At 27.8% G+C, this 20,257-nt stretch overlaps 2 protein-coding genes across 3 annotated transcripts; both read left to right on the top strand.

Annotated features, from left to right (window-relative positions):
• Positions 1 to 1,626: 1,626 nt before the first annotated feature.
• Positions 1,627 to 3,128, top strand: LOC109810385 (transcription factor bHLH162). Its single transcript, XM_020373839.2, has 3 exons — positions 1,627 to 1,982; positions 2,220 to 2,564; positions 2,672 to 3,128. Exons 1-3 carry the CDS (start codon positions 1,785 to 1,787, stop codon positions 2,870 to 2,872), a joined length of 744 nt encoding a protein of 247 aa, XP_020229428.2. The 5' UTR covers positions 1,627 to 1,784; the 3' UTR covers positions 2,873 to 3,128.
• An 11,064-nt stretch (positions 3,129 to 14,192) lies between these two features.
• On the top strand, positions 14,193 to 17,115 carry LOC109810383 (proton pump-interactor BIP103-like). Of its 2 annotated transcripts, XM_083065531.1 has the most exons (5): positions 14,193 to 14,325; positions 15,068 to 15,474; positions 15,579 to 15,773; positions 16,022 to 16,120; positions 16,421 to 17,115. In XM_083065531.1, exons 2-5 carry the CDS (start codon positions 15,319 to 15,321, stop codon positions 16,541 to 16,543), a joined length of 573 nt encoding a protein of 190 aa, XP_082921657.1. In that variant the 5' UTR covers positions 14,193 to 14,325; positions 15,068 to 15,318; the 3' UTR covers positions 16,544 to 17,115. The 2 variants fall into 2 exon arrangements, with proteins under 2 accessions (XP_082921657.1, XP_082921658.1); XM_083065532.1 differs by lacking the exon at positions 14,193 to 14,325 and having other exon boundaries at positions 14,392 to 15,474.
• The last annotated feature ends 3,142 nt before the right edge of the window (positions 17,116 to 20,257 follow it).

Genomic DNA, 20,257 nt, shown 5'->3' with positions numbered 1-20,257 from the left:
TCGTTTTTCAACGAAAGAAAGCTGGTAGAAGGAAGACAATCAGAAAATTTGCAACGAGTTTTATTAAAAAAAAAATGAAAAAATGGTACATAAACAATGTTTATTATAAGAAAAATAGCACCTTTACTTTAGAGAGATTCTTAGACCACACGCTCTATATTTTGTTTATTCATGATGCTTATATTTCTTAAAGAAAATGTAGAATGAAGGTTGAAGAAAAAAGAAAAGACATGGCGTTGCGAATGCTAATTAATGAATTGCTCATTCTAAAAGGCCAGTATGGTTTGTATTTTAGCAAAATCAGAATAGAATTTATTTAATTGCACAATTTTAAGTTGCATTAATTGTCTCAAATATTTTAATTTCAAAATAGAAACATCATAGTACTAATTATTATATGCTCCATAAAATTAGGCAATATTTTTAAGTCATGGATACATAATTAAACATGGACAATTAATCAATCATCACTTCAATTTTGGACAGGTTAAATTAATCAATAATCACTTTTAAGAAGATGCATTAGAACTTAGAAGTGTTTCTTATTTAGATGCATACACTATTTTCTCATCAAGAAAAATGATAGATAAGCCATGTTTATTTGTTCAAAAGATTTGAATCTTCGAATTGTCTTTATGCATCAACTCGTTTGATCTTGGGTTTTTTTTCGCGGGAAAGTGAAAAAATAATCTCTTAATAAATATTATTATTTATGATTTCAATTTCCAAATTTAAAAGTGTAAACACACTAATAGTTAATCACACCGTTAAATAAAAAATATTAAATGTATCACACATTCATACAAAATTATGAGTTATTATTAAAAATTATTATATAATGAAAAAATGAAACAATAATGATGAATATTATAAAAAAATTCATGATGGATAGATAAAATGTCATAATTTAATTTTAAAATTTTAATGATATATGATAAGTTAATGGTGACACAGTACAAAAAAAACTTGTGACAAAAAGATGAAAGTTCATAATTTGATTTTATATTTAAGTGGAATAAGAGAAGTCATAATTTAAAAATAAAAAAATTAAAGAAATTAAAGATAAAAGAAAAATGAGAAAATTAAAACTAATTTTTTTATTTATAATTTTACATTAACAATATGAAAGTTCACATCGAAAAAGAAAAAAAAAGTTAATAATATACCATACTTTTCTCTTTAGATATAATATTATTGATTTATTTTTTTTAAAGTTATTAATAAAACTTTATTGACTAATGAAAAAATTAATAATTAATTTATTTTCCTCAATAAACTTTTAATAATTAATTAAGTAATTTTTTATATTATATAAAATAAATAATAATTTGTGTACTTCTACGTCTGAACAGTCGTACGTGCTACTGGCGTATACATAGGCACTGTACATGAATGTTAGAACAACGGACAGAAAAATGAAACTTTGTTGAATATTTCACTTTCACCAAAGAATTTCAAATATAAAAATCTCGTGCCAAATTAATCCAACCGCGGAATTCATCGAATCATTCTAATTAATTTAATAAAGTTGTCTAAATGCTGCGAAGCCAAGCCGTTCGAGTTTTTCACTTTAAAGGCGGCGATTGTTGAGGATGTCACAACAACATCACTATTTCAGTCAAAGTTATGCACACGTGTACGAGACAACGAGTAGGACATCACGGATGACGCAACGCAGGTGTGAATTTGAACTTGGCCATGCCCTCTTTTACGTCACAGTAATTCATCTGCGAGTGACGTGTCACTGAATCGTATGATAACATTATTTGTCTTGCTATATAAATATGCATAGCTCACCAAACCGTCTTCTCAGAATTCTATCTGAGAAATTCAATACTAATTATTGTCAAATGGATCAACAACAGGGAAGTCAACCTTCTTCAACCAAAGTGGAAAGAAAGGTTGTAGAAAAAAATAGGAGAAACCAGATGAAGAACCTCTATTCTCAACTCTACTCTATTCTTCCTACCTATAATCCTAAGGTATGCTTTATCTCTCTCTCTCTCTCTCCATATGCATGCATGCATTCAAAGAAAATCATGCCCATGCCAGTTGTTTTTATTTTTTTGTTTTTTTATTTATATGAAAATACTAAGTAAATCTTAGTATTTTGTGGAATTAATTATCTTTAATTACTACTCACAATTGCTTTAACTATCACAATTTAAAACCATGAACGTACGTTGATATATATGATGCAATGTTTTTGTTTAATTCAGGAAGCGGTGCCACTGCCTAATCAAGTAGATGAAGCTATCAACTACATCAAAAGTCTCGAGAAAAAAGTGAAGACGGCACAAGAGAAGAAAGAAAGGCTATTGACGGAAAGGGAGAGAACTCGTAGTGGCTTCTCGAGTGCTTCTGAAGCACAAGGAAGCATGAAGTCTGCAAAAATCGATATTCATGAAACCGATTCTTCTCTCCAAGTCTTTCTAACATGCGGGGTCGAAAACCAGTTCATTTTCTGTGAAATTATTAGAATATTGCATGAAGAGAACGTCGAGGTCATCTCTGCCAATTCTTCAATGGTTGGAGATTCAATGCTCCATGTTGTGCGTGGGGAGGTATATATATTAATTATATAAAATTAATGTTTTGCGAAAAATGGTGATATATTAAGAAATTTGTAAGTGTTGTTTTGCTTTCTTAATTTGCTTACTTCTTCATGTAGATTCGGCAATCCTTGTTTCAAATTGGAGCAACCAAAGTGAGTGAGAGGCTGAAAAGGTTTGTATACGCATCTATCAGTGATGTGGAAATGGAAACTGATTTCTGGGATTTTGAAATTGGTAGTGACATTTGGGAGCTTCTAGATCCTACATTAGACAACTGTTTACAACTAGAAGGAGATATTGACACCAGCAATATTTAAGGCTAATATATATATATATATATTCTATAATGTGTAAGAATAAAATAGTCATGAAGTGCATGACATAACAGCATTGTTGGCCCTAATATCCCAATGAAATAAAGGGAATCAACAGCATATTTTCCCTTTTCCGTGTAATTCAAACATCTTATTAGGTGTCAATTGCCAATAATCTGCGTCAGATTTTGTAAGTACGTTAAGCTATACTAATATACTTAATTAACTACCAGTTCTCTTTTGTTGTACTGGTTTTTGACTTCAATTAGTACAATATCAGAACCCAATTAAATAACAACCTAAAATTAATATAGAACTCTCTCAGCAAGCCAAAGAGATGCTAAATTCAGTCTCAGTGGCTATATATGGCTTATAATGTCAATCTTCTCATCTCCAAATTATTATGTATATTTTGGTTAAACCTCAACAACCAAACTATATGCTTGAGATATTACAACTATATCCTGACAGATGATCAGCGACAGGTGATGTCAAACATGCTAGAGTTCTGTAAAATTAAATTGGATATTCATTGATTATTTTCATTTGTCAACAAAACTGGTTTAATATAACATGACATATTTTAGAAATCACATTTTTAATACTTTGATTAAATGGTCATGATAGGTTTCCTCTCTTGTGTTTATAAAATGATCGAGTAATGTTACTTTTACAATTTTTTCTCTCCATTAATTCTCATATTTTATAAAAAAAAAATGTTAAAAAAAATATTGAATATCTTAAGAACATAAAAGAACATTCAATATGAGAAATGTCAAATAGATATATTCTTTAACCACTAAAATCGGTTTAGTAATGTCAAAATTATAGTATATGCACAAAGTACTTGATTTAATATTATTAACATTATAATTTTTTGTCAAATAGACAAATATTTTTAAAAGTATTTCAGTCTATTCAATATTTCTCATATTGATTATTTTATTTTTAATTGTGTCATCCTATTATATTTATTTATTATATTTATAATTTCTTTCTTGTGCCTTATGGAATTTTGCCAAATATTTTTCATTATTCAAAACTTTGAGTTGGATTGCACAAAAGAGTGTTAAAAAAATTTGTTGTGCCTTTTTTTCTTTTTAATGAACTGTCTCCCTTTTAACATTAGTATTTTTGCTGGCTTAGAATGCTTGAGGCTTACTTTATGATAAAATGAAGGATGTATTTATTTGGAAGAGAGGAGTTGAGAGGGGGTGATAATGGAGTGGAATTGTTTGTTTAGGTAAAGATGAGAGTGAGGTTATATTTAATTCTAGGCGAGCCTGCTTAAAATATTTTTTTTCTCTCTAATGATATGTGCAGTTTTGATTTGAATGATATTAAGAGAATAATGAAACTCTGGAGGAGAAATTAATTAGAGCAAAATCGATAATATATAGGAAGATAAGACTAAAGATATAAAAATGATGTACACCATAATTTTGTTTTGATAATAAATGAAATTTTCTTGTATATTTCTTTGAGTTTCATTTTTTTTTTCCTTTTACTTTTTGTTTATCGATCGGAAAAATAAGAGAATCATACGAGAGTTCAATTTCTAAATTAAATAGTAAGTCTTAAAAAGTAATGAGAGTAATTTTGAATACACTTAATAATATTTGATTATGGTGGGATCTTTAATTTTAAAAAATACAAAATAAAAATATATGAACACACAAATATTTTTGACATAAAACAAGGTAATAGTTTTATCAAGGTAAGTAAGGGGCACCCTTGTTGAGTTAAAAAATTTAAATAATAATATTTTCTTAAAATAACAAGGTTTGTTTTAAATAAAAAATATTCCATGTTCAAAAAAGAATAAATGAAACTTAACTCCCAAAAAATTTCTTGTTATTTTATAAGAGTAAATTAAATATATTTTAAAGTTATATGGATTTTACACATATAACTAGAGGTTACCATTCTAAGAGGGACATCCTAGCTAGTGTTAATATTTTTCCTATGTGTAATTGTTTTTTAACCCAAAATTTGACTTCAAAACTTATTTTATAAAAGAATTTTAATTTTCAATATATTTCCTGAAAAACCTTGATTATTGATGACATTTTTGTTTTTTTATTAACTTTTTTTAAGTGTCTCACAGATCAAATAACACATCTCACACATCAAAAAGGTTATTAATTTTTTTAAACAAATATTAGTGATTAGTGTGTTATGTTAGTTGAGAAATTTAAACTCATCTACTTCTTATCATTTGAGTCTTATGTCTCTCCATCTAAACTATCATAACAAAAGAGTTTTATATATCACCAATTAAAATATCATACCATTTTATAATTTTCAAAAAATTAAATCGATTAGTGATTTAAATAGTTGAATATGTATATTACCAACCAATTTTTTTTAAACTCTTTTATATCTATGCCATTCTACTCTTTCTTTCAATTTGCTTTTCAGATATTTACATTTAAAGTTATTTGATTTTAATTAGGATTCTTTTGTTTATTCCTTTCTTTTTGGTAATTTTTTAATTTACTTTTAATTGCATTTTTTTTTAAATTTAAAGTCAGATATTTACACTACTGCAAAGTTAATTTTCTAAATTTTATTAGCTCTTCAAATTCACCTTCTTGCATATTTACATTTCAAAGCACTCCAATATTACATGCTATTTGTAGTTATTATTATTATTATTATTTTTTTTTGTGTGTGTAGAACACAAGTAGATCCTTCAATGAAGTTAATTCTGTTCAAACCGGTTCAGACCACTGTGTGGTATTTGTGGTTGTAGTCCTTTGAAATTTTAATTTCTTTTAAATTTTACATTTAAAATTTCAATTCAAATGCTTAATTTTTTTATTTACACGTTTTTTTTTAAATTCATTTTTCAAGTTAATTGTTTTCTTTACATTACACGGAGTTTACGTTGCTTTTCTTTCAAATATAGAAATTCTTCAATTAAGTTTCCTTTGAAACTAGTTCAAGTTTTAATTATAATTCTGAACCATCAAATTAGAAAGATTGGATTTAGATTTAAAATAAATCAAAATCAATGCTTTTTTTTACAAATTATGCTAGTTCAATACTACACAAGTTAGTATTCTAATTAGATTCAACTACATCATAAATATGTCGAATCCAATAACTTATTTGTTCATTATCTTAATCAAAATATTGACTTAATTAAATTTGGACTCAACTTCATGTCATTTAATTGAAAATTAAATACTGTTGGTTTGACAAAAAAAAGAGCATAAACTAGTTTTATTGATTCTAAAAGTTTCAAATACATCATTATTTAGAATTAGACCTGAAAAATTAATCAAATACTTCAGGTTTTATCTCGACTTAAAACACAGAAAGATATATCTAAGCAATGTATTATGTGGGAAATCATTTTTTTTTATTTATCTGAGACTGGTCATGGGAAGAATAAATATTGATTATATTTGATCTTATAACAAATGATCAAAATTAATTAAAACACAAATATCATGTGAATTCTTTTACAAGTTTCATGAAACTTTAAAATAACCATATAATTTTAAATATTGATGATCATCCATGCATGTATGATTATGTGTTTCATGTGAGTAATATAATTAAACAATTGAATTGGTGAAAAATTATTTATAACTCATTCCTCCTCTCTGGTGGGTAAATTTTGTCGACCAGTTTAATTAATTATTAGTTTGGGTGTTTAATTTATGGTTAGTGTAAAGTATTGTTCAGCTAATAATTGTTTCTTTGAAAAACTAATTAATAATCGTTTCAAATATATAGACAAGTTTTATTAAGTCAACTTTTAATAATTGTGCCTTCATATAATTAATATAGTAACAACCTTTGTTTTGTATTATTCTACTGTAAATTTAATCTTTTTTTGCAATTGCTATACATTTCCTTTTTCTAATTCTAGAATCATAGGCATGGATGCCGTAACGTAATTACAGTATACAACGTTAAAGTTCCATAAGAGCAACTCCAATGGGAGTTGCTTGTCTCATGAAGCAACTCAAGTCTCGGTTTCTTGCCATTGGAAGACTCTGACGTGGCAACATGAGTTGCTTGAAGAAGAGAGAGAGTTGCTTCCTCAAGCAACCGTTGCTTACCAGATTTCAAACAGATCTTATTAAATATATTTGTGAACGTTTTGGAAATAATAATGATGAAAATTAATTTCGTATATATGTATTTACTATTGCTTTATTTTATTTTTAATATCTACTTATTGTGTATTTTTTCTCGTAATTTATTTTCTTTCATTGTAGTGCAATTATCCTTTTTAATAAAAATTTAAAATTGGTTCATAAATGATTAGAAAAAAAAAATTCTAAAAGTTGAATTCCTTAAAATTTTTTATCATTGGAATAAATTTGTGTTTGAGTTGCTTAATACTGACATGGCACACTGGGAACCTCTTTTTTTATTTTTCAATGCATAAAACAACTCAAATGAGTTGCTTCCATTGGAGATGCCCTAATAGCAGCTTCCATGCATTAATAATGGCATTAAAGTCAACAATAAGCCGCAAAGTCCCTCCCAGACCCACCATAAATCACCCAAACAACCCATTAACCAAAAACGCACATAAGATTACAAACAGAAAGAAACACACTATGCCGTTGTTCCATCCACAAAACCACGAATTAACCCCTGGAAAATGGAAATAACCAGGTAATGCCAAGTGAATAAGACGATAATGTTTCATTCCCACTTACTTTTCCATAATTAGTATTGTCAACAATCTTTTTTTTCAAAGAAACGCGTATCTTTTACGAGTCTGTTCGCCCTTAATTAGGCCATCTGCAATGAGTGTTTTTATGTATGTAGGTTTTTAAATTAAGAATTGGTTACTATTACTATTATTTATTATTATTAATTTTTATTTTTATTTTTTTTATCATTAGAGTCATGGAGAGTGAAGTGACATTACATCAGCATGGGTTCTCTTATACAAAATTCGCAAGAATTGAGTTCTTGCATAAAAAAAAAAGAAGAAAATATGTCTATTGCATGTGGAATTTAGGATATTCAATGTATCGAATTTTTGAAAAATTTAAATCAATCAAACTATCTTTTATAAAGTGAATTAGTTGATTTTTTAAAAGTATAAATCAATTTTATTTTAAAATTGAATCGGTTGGATATAATACAATTATTTATTTTATATTTATATATGGATCATTTTTTTTAAATTAAAGATCTATTTTATAAAAATAAAGGGGATAATCAAATTGATTTTATAAATGGATAGGTTCACTTTTTTTCTTCTTCTCAAAATATATTATATTTTTTAACATGGACTACATCAGTTACGGATTAATTTAGAGTTTTTGCTCACCCTTAGTGGAATCCAATAAAATAAATTAAGAACTCAAATTAAATTCTTCTATTAAATAAAAATAGAAAAAGTTCTTGTATAAATCCTGCATTTTTTTTGGAAAGAATATAAATCCTACATGAACTCAAAATGGATTGTGATATTGGAGATGCTCTTATACGTAGCTGGTATTAATCTGGTACACGTTATTTTGGATCATTAAAATGGTTAGAACATTTTGTTTTACTTGTAGACATCAATGTGATGTTACCTGCAGGCTTAAATACGTTTACTGTTGGATGTAAATCGCCCCTAAAGAAACTTGTTAGAGAACATGTAAATTAAATAGGCTATATCCAAATAATATGATTACAGCAATTAAGGTATTTGTAATTTTTTAATTATTATTTCATTAATTTTATATAATAAAACCTTCACCTTACCCTGCCTTCACCACCTGGTAGATTTGTATAAAATTAAAACACTTTTCATTCACATTGTGGAAATAATATATTTAATAGAAAATTCTGTATTTAATTTCTATCTTGTGGAAAAATCTTCCAAGTTAAGCAGTTAACGGTATTGGAAGTGGATTAGTTTTTAGTCCGGTAGACTAAGTAATTCTCGTGGTATGAAGTCTCATCCACCCTTTTTCGTTTCTTCCACTAGATAACTTGTAATATAATTAAGGGATAATTATTCCTATTTGTATATCCTATTTTTGTCTTATGATTTTTAGCTAGTGCAGATTATTTATGGTTGATCTCGTTCGATGATGATCAATTGTTAATTGATCATCATTATTAGAAATATAACATGTGTGTTTTTTTTATATGACAACATCTCAATTATGTTTACTATTTACCTTCTTATATAACTTGTTTTTCTTGTACATTGAAACAATTATATAAGAACTAAATTTTCCTTGACTTAATAATCATATAGACGTAATTTCTTTTATTTGTTATTTGCCTTGTGGTTGAACTCATTAATTCTGCTAACCAAAATGCTTATTGATGTGAATGAGAAACTTTATCGTCCTTTTGTTGCTGCTCTTTATTTAAACCACACGCAAACTTGCTACATTTAGATAACCACAGTTTTAAGGCATATATATAAACATTACAATAAAGTAAAAAAGTTTATTATAATAAAGTCAAAAGTTTGGCTGTTAGAGATTCTTTTTGTTTTCCTTTTTCTAAAAGCAGTTTATATTATTTGAAAAGAGATAACGCGCGTATTTATAATTATTATAAAGAGAATATAAGAAATGTAATCGTTTTTTGATTTTCACTTTTTTATAGATTATTATATTTTTAAATATAAAAAAAATCTTAAATTTTTTTAAATAATTATATATAATTTTTTAATATTTTATTAATAAATAATTATTAGAATCACGTACCCTCTAGTAAGTAATAAAAGAAATTTGAGATGTTGATTTTCTTGGCGTGGGGTGCAAGGGCACATTGACCGTGTGTATAATAGTACTTAGATAAGGTCAGAAAGCAGCATTACTAGTTCTCACCTTTCGTATCATGAAATCAATTATTCATATCAAAGTCCTTACGAGTGATTGCGCAAGCCCTGAGGTGAGCTTCTTTCTTTACTATCTTATCAGCTTTTGTGTTGAAAATCCTGATTTTTTCCTGTTTATATATTTTTCTATTTTATGTAATATATATTCATTTTATAGTTGTAGTCTTTATAAAATATTCTTATAATTTAATTTCCTGTAAAATTTTATTTCACACTTTTGATCTTTAATAGTATTCTTTTGTCTTTGTAAATTATATGTGTTCATTTAAATCTCTGTTACATTCATTATAAAATTCTGGCGTAAAAGAGATATATATCTTGTACTTATTTCTAAAAAAAATGAAAATAATTAAAAGATTAACTGATAAAGGGATTAGTTAATTAAAAGGTGAAAGACTTGAAAAATGAAATGTAAGATAAAGTAATAAAAGAGAGAATTTAGATTAAAAAAAAAAACAATGAGAGAGAAATAGTGGGTTAGAGGTGACTAGAAGGACAAATTGTGTATACTAAAGGTGATATCTTTTTATTAATAGTATAGATTTATTTTAATCTCCCTTATTTAAAAATATTAAATTAATTCACCAATGAACAACGACAGACATAAAATAGTAAAATAAAATTTTATAAAGTCTATAGTGATTAGAAATATATTTTATAAAAATTGAAACCATAAAACTTTACTGAAGATTTTTTTTTATAATGTTTTTATGGAATGTCTTTCTATACGAGCAATTATTTAGGTATGCAGTAATCAAGGAATATGAAGTATTTATGGTTTGTAAAATCCTATTTTTTAAAATAATAATATCATTAAAATATTATTATGTTATGATTAGAATTATTATTTATTTTTATATATGAAGAATTATTTTATTATATTAATTTATTTAATTTAATGGGATAAGGGGAAACGGTCAGGTTGACCCAATTTAGTGAATTTTTAGGAGATGAGTTAGGTAGACTTATCTTGACTTGTCTCATTTGGCATTTTTGAAAGGACTGAGAGAGAGAAGGAAGAGAAGGAAGGAGCTCTGAAGAGAAGTATTTAGATTATCTCAAATTGCGTCAAATTGTTTAGATCATCATAATAAGGTACGAGGAAGGAGACGAGTTCATTTATAAGTAAGATTATGAGAGAGGATGGGTAGCGGGAGAAATCCTTAAATCTTTAAGATCTTCCTTTTATATTTTGACGCTACAATTGACTATTTAAATAAGTTGTATATTGAATTGTGAATGTGTCTTATTGTATTATTTGGTAAAATTGATTACTTGAACAATAATTTAATTCATTGGAATGTCTCTAGGGTTAAGATTCTAAAGAAATTTGGGTATTGTTAATTGGTATGAAATTTACGAAATCAATGTTATATAATGTGTTTCTAGGTAAAAATAAACATTTATGATTGATTGGATTGCTAGAAGGATGTTGTACATTTGATTATGAATCTTGGTGATATTTTGTTTGCGTTGCATTTTTGAAAAACACGTTGGACTTCGGGCTTGCATCCTTGGTGTGGTGCTTGCATATATACTAATGAATGTGAGGCCTAGACAAGGTTACGTTGGGTGTGGGGCGTATCATGTTAGATGTGACAAGTTGGGAGGGTCTCTATGGTTCATTAGTGTTAGCCTTAATTATAATTAGGTCGAGCGTGTAAATATTGCGTGTAGGCATGATGATCTAACCCGTCCCGTGAGTACCTGCCCGAACCCGCCCCGATTTGGACAGGGAAATCACGTGTTTATCGGGTTCGAATTTTCTTCGATTAATAAAATCGGGGGCGGGGACGGGGATGTTAATACCCACCCCGCCCCCGCCCCCATACCCGCCCTCGCCCCCGTCCCGCTTAATAATATAATTAAAAAATTATTTTTATATATACATAAACCAAAATTAGAAATATTTATATGTAAAAAATTAATTATTTTACTTTTCTTTTATTTTTTTTAAATTTTTTCATATTTATTTAAAAAAAAATAGGAGCAAGGGTGGGGGCAGGGCGGGGAAACCCTGGCAAGTATCGGGGGTGGGGCTGGGGGCGGTTTAAATTTGCGGGGGCAGGGGCGGGGAACGTAAAACCCTCCCCCGCCCCGCCCCGTTGCCATCCCTAATTGCGTGTCCTCTATTGTGGCTTAGAGTCAGGCGTGGTTTGGTGAAGCCCGACGTAGGCTATAAATATGTTATATATTGATGAATTTTTGATGATGGTTGTCTCGTGATGACTATTGTATGATTAAATACAAATAGGGTGTATTTGGATGACTTCATGTGCAAATGTGAGTGGATGTGGCTTTATACTTAATTGTTCATTGGTATGGATAAAGATGATGAATGGATGAGGTGACATGACATTAGCATTTGTGCATGTGTAGGGATGGCAATGGGGCCCATGAGGGCGGGTAGTAGTAAACCCACCCCTGCCCCACTGGATGAAAATTGGTCCCATATCCGCGCGGGTATTCATTAAGCGGGTATCCTTGAATTTCTTAAATACCCACGGATATCCATGGATATTTATAATTTTTTTAAGAAATTTAAAAAAACATATTATAAATAATTTGAAGTTTATATTTAATATCATTGAAATATTAAAAATAAAAATTTAGTGCTAATTTTGAACTTGTATTTAACATTAATTTTGTTGAAATAATAATAAAAATGCAAGATAATCAATAACTTAAAATACATCAATCTCACAAGTAAGTTAAACTCTCATCACAAAGCTACAATAATTTAATCTCATAATTCCAAACAAAATTAAACAACTTAAAATACATAAATCTTATTGGTCCAATCAAAGCTAGAAAATTAATCAAATTAGATCTAACATAATTCTATAACATGTATAACACATGTTGGTAACTTCATCAACCTCACTTTTGTAAGAAAATAAGATGAGAAAGTGTAGTTTTAGGGTTATGTGGTACAATAATAATTAGGATGTTTAAGAAATATTATTAAATGGGTACCCGCGGGTATGGATATCATCATACCCGCCCCCGCCCCATTTATAAACGGGTAAAAAATTATCCGTCCCCATTATCCACGGATACCCAATTAACCTATCCATTTATTATACGTAACAGATTTTACCCGCAGATACCCACGGGTACGGGTATTTTTGTCATCCCTATGCATGTGACATACACATTTACCCTAGCCATAAGTAGTAATTAACATGGCAATTTTTATACACTAACCATAAATGGTGATTAATAGTATGACATTGGTCACAAGTGATGTAAACAATGTGGCTATGTATGGTGGTTCTTGAGAAGATTGATGAAGTTCGTCCATTGTGCGACGTTCTGAGTTGATACTCTTTAGGAGATTGCATTACATATGCATTGATGTGAGCATAAGCATGATGCATGAATTGTATGATGATACGATTGTGGTGTTATTAATTCATGTACATGCATGTATGAGATAATAATATTATAGTGATTGGTTATTACTGCGAATTGTATGAGGGTTGATTATATGTTTAGGTAGAATTCTTTTCTTTTGTCTTACATATAAATAACTGTTTTTCTCACCCGTATACATTATAGTTTTGTTTTAGGTAATGAGATAAGTAATGAGGTCGGTACTCAAGGTACCAAGAACTGAAACAACGAGTTTATTCTGAAAATGTAATATTGGGGCAATGAGATTAGATTAAGATTTTTATCTTTCATCTTAATTTACCTTTTCTTGCTGAAAACCCTACATCTTGTAATTATTTTTGTTTGATTAGATGATTAGAAGTGAATTGCATGTAAATCTATTTTACCTAAATTGCTAAAATTCTTCCTTATTTAATTATATTATTTGTTGGAGTACAATGGATGCCACATGATTCATGCCAATCATTACATTACTTGCTTTTAAATTTTTCAATAAAAATTTAATAATGTTTGATTGTATGTAATGTAAAAACTAGTTAACTAGAAATCATATGGTACATGATCACCTAATAAATTCTCCTTCTTTTACATTTTTCTAGATACACTCTGCATCTTAACAGGGAAACTTAACAGCATGGAGCAAACCATATCACATTCAAATCCATCATTAGAAAGTGATGTGCAGAACGATTTTTTCCCAACTACTGAGTTTGAAGTGGAATCAGAACTTGATGGAAGAACAAATGTCAATGACGATTCAGGGCATGTTTCCAAACTCGTTCATCGGTTCTACTTTGTCAAACTTTGGCCAACAAACCCCGATTCAGTATCTGAAATAAAAAAGAAAGAGAGCGTGATTGAGAAGATGAATCATGATATTCGTGAAATCACTGAAAGAATCAAAGAGAAAATGGTACGTGGAATTTTCATTCCAGAATCCAGATATATCGTTGTAATCTATGTGTGTGTGTGTTTGTGGAGACAATAATAACTATATGATATGATGTCAACAAAAGTTATTCTGTTTTGTGACAGTCAGAAAGGAACCATTCATATTTTAGGTTACAAAGCTTAAACAATTGGCAGAGCCGCAGAGGGATGGAGAAGATGTATGGCCAGAAAAAGGAAGACAATAAATGACTTGCACGTCGCTCTTGATGATTTGTGTTTCGTAAGCCATGCACCAAAGAGAAGATATAATAAGACATGCTTTAGGGGGGAGCTTGATAACCAAGTAAGAATAATAAATATCAAATCCATTTATACCATTTAAACTCTTGCATGCTTTCCAGAAAAGAAAACCATTTACGCCAAAAGGATTTGTAGCTTTGTATAATCCCTACTAATCTTTATATGACAAGTTATTATTTTTTTATAAAAATTATTATATAATATAGATTTGATGTTATCTAAATATCATACTAATATATAAATGAAAAATAATTATCACATTACGAATATATTTTGTAATATTTTGTTAAGTTTCAATTTATTTCTTTGATATATATGTATATATATTAGTAGTATTATGATTGAGTATATAAATTACAGTAACTTGATTTTTCTCATTGAGATAAATTCACTTTTAAAGTTTTATCTCTTTATCGTATTCTCTCTTCTCTGAATTATATATCCTACCAAGATAATATTAAAGTTTATTCTAATAAATATTAATTATCGTTGATTTTATCATACTATAATTGATCGTTATCGAATTACTTGCAACCAGTCTTGATTGTAAGATTGAATTTTACTCCAAATCACTAATTTCTTGAGAATAATCCAAGATCTTGAAGTGGTGATCAATCTTTATAAGACATTGTGATGTATATAGCCTTATTTTTTAATTTACAGAAGAAGTTAATAATGTGCCAGTTGTTACATACAGATTGGTTTAAAAAACATAATCCCAGAACATGTAATAATTTATCCTACATCTTCTCTTTCTGCTGATTTTCTACTCTTGCAACGTGTAGATGTTGAATTCCTTGATGCTATGTGGAAGCAAAAATTTGGCGGAGGAAAAGCAAATTCTAACGGATGTAAACATTCAAGAGAGAGATAGTGATTCATTTAAGTCACTAGAAATGCTTGAGAAAACTGTAATTTATAGAACTTTGCCGTTTTTTTTTTTTTTTTAATCTTGAAACAAACACCTTGTGCTATAATAAGCATTGAAGTTGGGATAATTTTTTAGTACATAACGTTTTCTTGGAATGTTGAACTCATGAAACAGATTAGATGGAATACTTACCTGAATGACTGGCAGAAGCTCCTGAGAGAAATTGAACAATTCCTAGAAAGAGCTTCTGGTAATGCTTCTGTGAAGGGAAAGATTTCAAGCTCGGGATCCTTGAGAAAAGCTATAAAGGACGAAATTAAGGTAATTTATAACTGGCTTGGACTTGAAAGCAACTTGCTCGTGTCATAAAGGTGTTAATTGGTGTTACCTCTGACTCTGACATATTTTCCATTTTAATTCCCTAGCATTTATGCGATGACTCTTTGGAAAACAGAAGAAATCTGATAGCACATGCGATCCGAGTTATACATGCACAGAAAGAGCTAGAGGCCATAGACAAATTAATATATTCTTTGAGAACAAAGTTGACAGAGAGGCGCCAGAAAAAGGGTCAAGCATATCAATCCATTTCAAAATTGAAAAAGTTCTATGAAGGGGAGGTATGGTGTTAAATGTTAATACTTAATAGACACAATCTATACCTTAGTTATCCTGTAATATTTTCCATATGCCAATGTAATCCGCATAATATTTTTTTAACTTTATATATATAAGAATATGATCAGAATCTTTAGGCAGAAAAAGCACATGTAATATAGCCATGATTATTGATGAGAAGTGAGGACCAATAACACATGAAATATTCTAGTTTAAGAATTGGCATAAATGTGAACTTTGTTTATTTCAGGTTATCCACTATTACCAGTATTGTTCACTTGTTAATAAAGTCCATCAGCTGGCTAAAGAGAAAGATGTAGCAGCCCTTGATGAAATATCGCATTCAGAGGTTGGTACTATTGTTTTTACACAACGGATTTATCTAGATAAACTTCTCCCAAAAATAGCAACAAAAATATGAGTAAGCTTTCTTGTTAGTTTATGAATAAGTTAAAACAAAAATTAAAAAATTAATACAAAAAAAACTTCAACAAATTAGTTTATGTTTAAACTAATTTTATCTTATAAAAGTTTATTTTATTCTTCTTTTTCTAAAAAGAATTTTTGGAAGACCAAATATATTATATTCTGCATATTCAAACGAGCTTCTGTTTGACTAGAGTTTATTTTTGTTGGTTTTATGTGTTAGGTTGGAAAATTTATGTTGGAATGGAACAGTAATAAAGCTTTTCGAGAAGATTATGAGAAGAAAGTTGTGCAATCACTAAAGAGTCGGCAACTAAGCAGAGATGGGCGAAGGAAACCAAGATAAATCCTGCACTGCTATGCTTTTCTAGTGGTTGAGGAAAAAATTTCTTTGTTTTTACTTTAAGAAACTATTTCTTCTCTATTCAATGTTATGAATGTTAAAAATATGGCATGTGTATGAAAAAAAAATGAAAAATGGCATTTGTTGCTGTTATTATTTCAGAGGTTACAAATAAATCAGTTATGCATTTCTTTTTCTTTTCATCAATGTTATGACCGTTGAAATAAGGCATGAGAAAGTATTTCTAGTAGATGGTATGAGCTCACAAGATTGATTCTCGTTACTATTTATTTATAATGTTTGATCAGTAAAAATTAGTTAATCTTAAAATATTGTTTAAATTCTGTTTATAGACAAAAAAGATGTTTCAATTCATTTTTTTATATTAATTTCTCTATAAAACACATTAAAAATAAAAAGTGAAAAATTGAATTTTTTAATAAGGTATAATCAATTTTTCTCAGTTAACTTCTCTTATGTTTGGATCAATAATTAAGAGTAAAAGCGGGAAAGATGAAGTGAAAAGACAAGTTATTTCATTGTTTAGTCCGTGAAAATAAGAATGAAACATAATGAAAAAAATAAAAAATCACAATCCATTCACTTATATTCATATTGGGCCGACCCATTTTTGGGCTTTCCAATAAATCTTGGACTTGCCGTCAAGGCCCAGTTAATGTTCGTTTGTTTTGTTCCCAATCGGTGGGCCTGTTGCTGTTTTGTGGAGGTTGCATCACAGGGCAACCTTGTTCCTCCTGCAATTGTAAGGATTTGGTCCAATTTCCACCAATTATATTTTAATATCATTTAATTTGTTGGTCCTAAACTTTTTCTTATTAGGAAAAGATAAATGATATTGACACTGTTTTGATTTTCGCACGCCAACTTTTTTTTTTTTTTTGGATTCTTTAAAATATTCATGAGATGGTGGGTATTACAAATTGACACATGGTGGGTATTACAAATAGACACTTCTCTATCCCTTCTACCCATCATTCAGATATAGAAAAGAAGTCCTATGGCTGATAACATTTTATATTTATTTAATACTAATCAAAATAAATTGAAACATAGAATCTAAAATTTAAGAATAAAAATTTATTAATTTTATATGAGCTCCATTAATCATTTATTGTTGTTCAATTTATTTCATCAACTTTTATTGCATAGAATATTTAATCAAATTTAATACAGTTACTTGACAGTTTTTTACTTGCAAAAGACAAAAATAATTATATGAATTAGTTATTCTTCTTTTGGATATATTTTAACATAATAAATTGGTTAGAAAGTTTTATTTGACGATAGTGATTTTAGAAAATTTTCAACTTGTTATCCTTTTCAATTTATATTTTTTAAACTAAAGTTATATATATATATATATATATATATATATATATATATATTAAAAAAATTTATCAATGCTTAAAAATATTTTTATATCATAATATAAATTATTTATTATAAATATAAATATAAATATAGTTTATATGTTCAAATATTTATTTATTATAAATTTTAGTTATATAAAATGAATATTTTATCCTATTCATTATATATATATATATATATATATATATATATATATATATATTAAAATGTTGCTATATATATATATATATATATATAATATTTTGGTACAAAATAAATAAGGATATATTTATTTTAAAATTAATGAAAATCGAATTTTTAATGTATTGAATAATTATTATTTACACATTGTTGAAGCAATTTAATCTGTACATATTAATTTTTTTTTCTTATAGAATGTTTAGTTAGAGTATAATAGAAGTGAGAAATTTTTATAAACTTTTTTTATTTGGTTTGATTTTTAGAGGACAAGGGAAGGGGAATGGAAAAGGAGTAAAATATATACTTATTTAATTTTATCTCCCTTTCAATATTGAGAGAATTTGGAAAGAAAAGGGAGAACTTTGAAAATATTTTTAATATAATATCTAAAATATTCTTAATTGTGTATTTAAATTAATAAATATAAGAGTACAGAAATAAATTAATTTTCAAAATCTCTCTTTTTTATGAATAAAAAAATATATTTCCCTCACCTTTAGGGACGAAGCTAGAACATTATGTTAAATGAAATCAATTTTTTTTAACACTTATATGTAAATATTCTAAAATTATAAATAATTTATCATCATTTATATTTTTTTTATCTCTATATTATCATATTATATATATTTCTTTTTTGTTTTTTTCTTTTTATAAATTCAAACATGTTGATTTTTATCATAATATTTTTTTATATAAATTTTTAGGGGCTAATTTTTTTTAAAGTAATTTTGACACATTTAAAAAAAAAAAGGGGGGGACCATGACCTCTCAAAGTCTCTCCTCCCTTTGTCCCTGGTCACCTCCATTAAAATCTCTTGTCTCATTTGAATCAAACATATGCTTTCCTTATTAAGGAATGAAGAAAATAAAATAACATACTATAAATATCAATGGACGGAAACGTATAATAAATAAAATTCCAAATCAATGTAGTCAACATGATTTAAAAAGCATAATCTATTTTTCCCATTCTAAATTCTAGTACTGGAAGAGAAGACTGAAGAAGCAAAGATAAGAAGAAATATATTGCGTGTAACATATCTTTGTATGTGCACATGAACCTCATATGCATTGTAATAATTATTATGAAGACAGAACATGCAATTTCAATCATGTGATTGAGAGTTGAATTGCGAGATCATGAAACCGACCATATTACACAGAATCAATAACAATCCAAACAAAGCCAGTTCAAATCAAAGTTGTATACATGGGTCAAGTCATGAACAAATATATATATATATGAACGTAAACGCATGAATAGCCGCAATTAAAGCCAAGAATTTGGATCAATTTTGAATTTGGTGCTCACATAAAAGACCTGACATGTGACGAATATATAAGTGTATCCAATCAAACTGAATTGAACGTTTGAAAAAAAGTGAACAAAAAGTTTCAAAGCCGCGTGCAAAGAGTCTACATATCAACCACAGAGTCTATATATCAAGGAAGAACGAAGAAACCAGGAAAATGCTGCGCAATTTCATTCCCCTTCCAGAAGCTGCGACAATGTTGCGTTTTCTGCTAATATTCTTATTATGGACATTATAGAGATAAGGAGATAAAGAACAACAATAACTCGAACCCTTATATATCATCAGATAAAATTTACTATGGATTGAATATAGATAGTTAAGTGAAGAGAAGACAACCCATATTCATAGATATTCACTTTGAAATTAGTTACTTAAATATTTTTAATTATATACATAATAAATTGATATAATTTATATTCAATATAAATATGACTAAATTGTATTATTATATATATATATAGAGAGTTATAATATAATATCAGTGTAACTTTTATTAAGTATTACACCGCTCAATAACTTTATATTAAATGTGAATTTTGTAAATTCAACAATTAGATTGAAAGTTCTTTATTCTAAGATCATATATACAAAATTTATATTAATACAAGATGATTTGATAATTCATTTTTATAAAATAAAATTGACGTAATATATACATTTCAAAATATATTAAAATATGAATACTTTGATTACTTTCAAGTTATTGTTCAATTTTAACAAAATTTAATATAAACATATAAAGTAATATGAACTTTCAATCTAATGGTTGAATTTACAAAATTCACATTTAATTAATATAAAGTTATTGAATGGTAAAATATTTAGT

This window comes from Cajanus cajan, chromosome 10, assembly GCF_000230855.2.
Source record: "Cajanus cajan strain Asha chromosome 10, NIPB_CcT2T_4, whole genome shotgun sequence".
NCBI lineage: Eukaryota > Viridiplantae > Streptophyta > Magnoliopsida > Fabales > Fabaceae > Cajanus > Cajanus cajan.
This window is presented reverse-complemented; position numbering and strand designations above follow the sequence as displayed.

Bases quoted from the DNA above. Each gene is read 5' to 3' on its own strand.
- LOC109810385 (XM_020373839.2), top strand. From the start codon at position 1,785: ATGCATAGCTCACCAAACCGTCTTCTCAGAATTCTATCTGAGAAATTC. The intron at 1,983-2,219 runs GTATGCTTTATC...TGTTTAATTCAG, and splicing joins TTCCTACCTATAATCCTAAG to GAAGCGGTGCCACTGCCTAA. The intron at 2,565-2,671 runs GTATATATATTA...TTCTTCATGTAG, and splicing joins TCCATGTTGTGCGTGGGGAG to ATTCGGCAATCCTTGTTTCA.
- LOC109810383 (XM_083065531.1), top strand. From the start codon at position 15,319: ATGAAACAGATTAGATGGAATACTTACCTGAATGACTGGCAGAAGCTC. The intron at 15,774-16,021 runs GTATGGTGTTAA...TGTTTATTTCAG, and splicing joins AAAAGTTCTATGAAGGGGAG to GTTATCCACTATTACCAGTA. The intron at 16,121-16,420 runs GTTGGTACTATT...TTTATGTGTTAG, and splicing joins ATGAAATATCGCATTCAGAG to GTTGGAAAATTTATGTTGGA.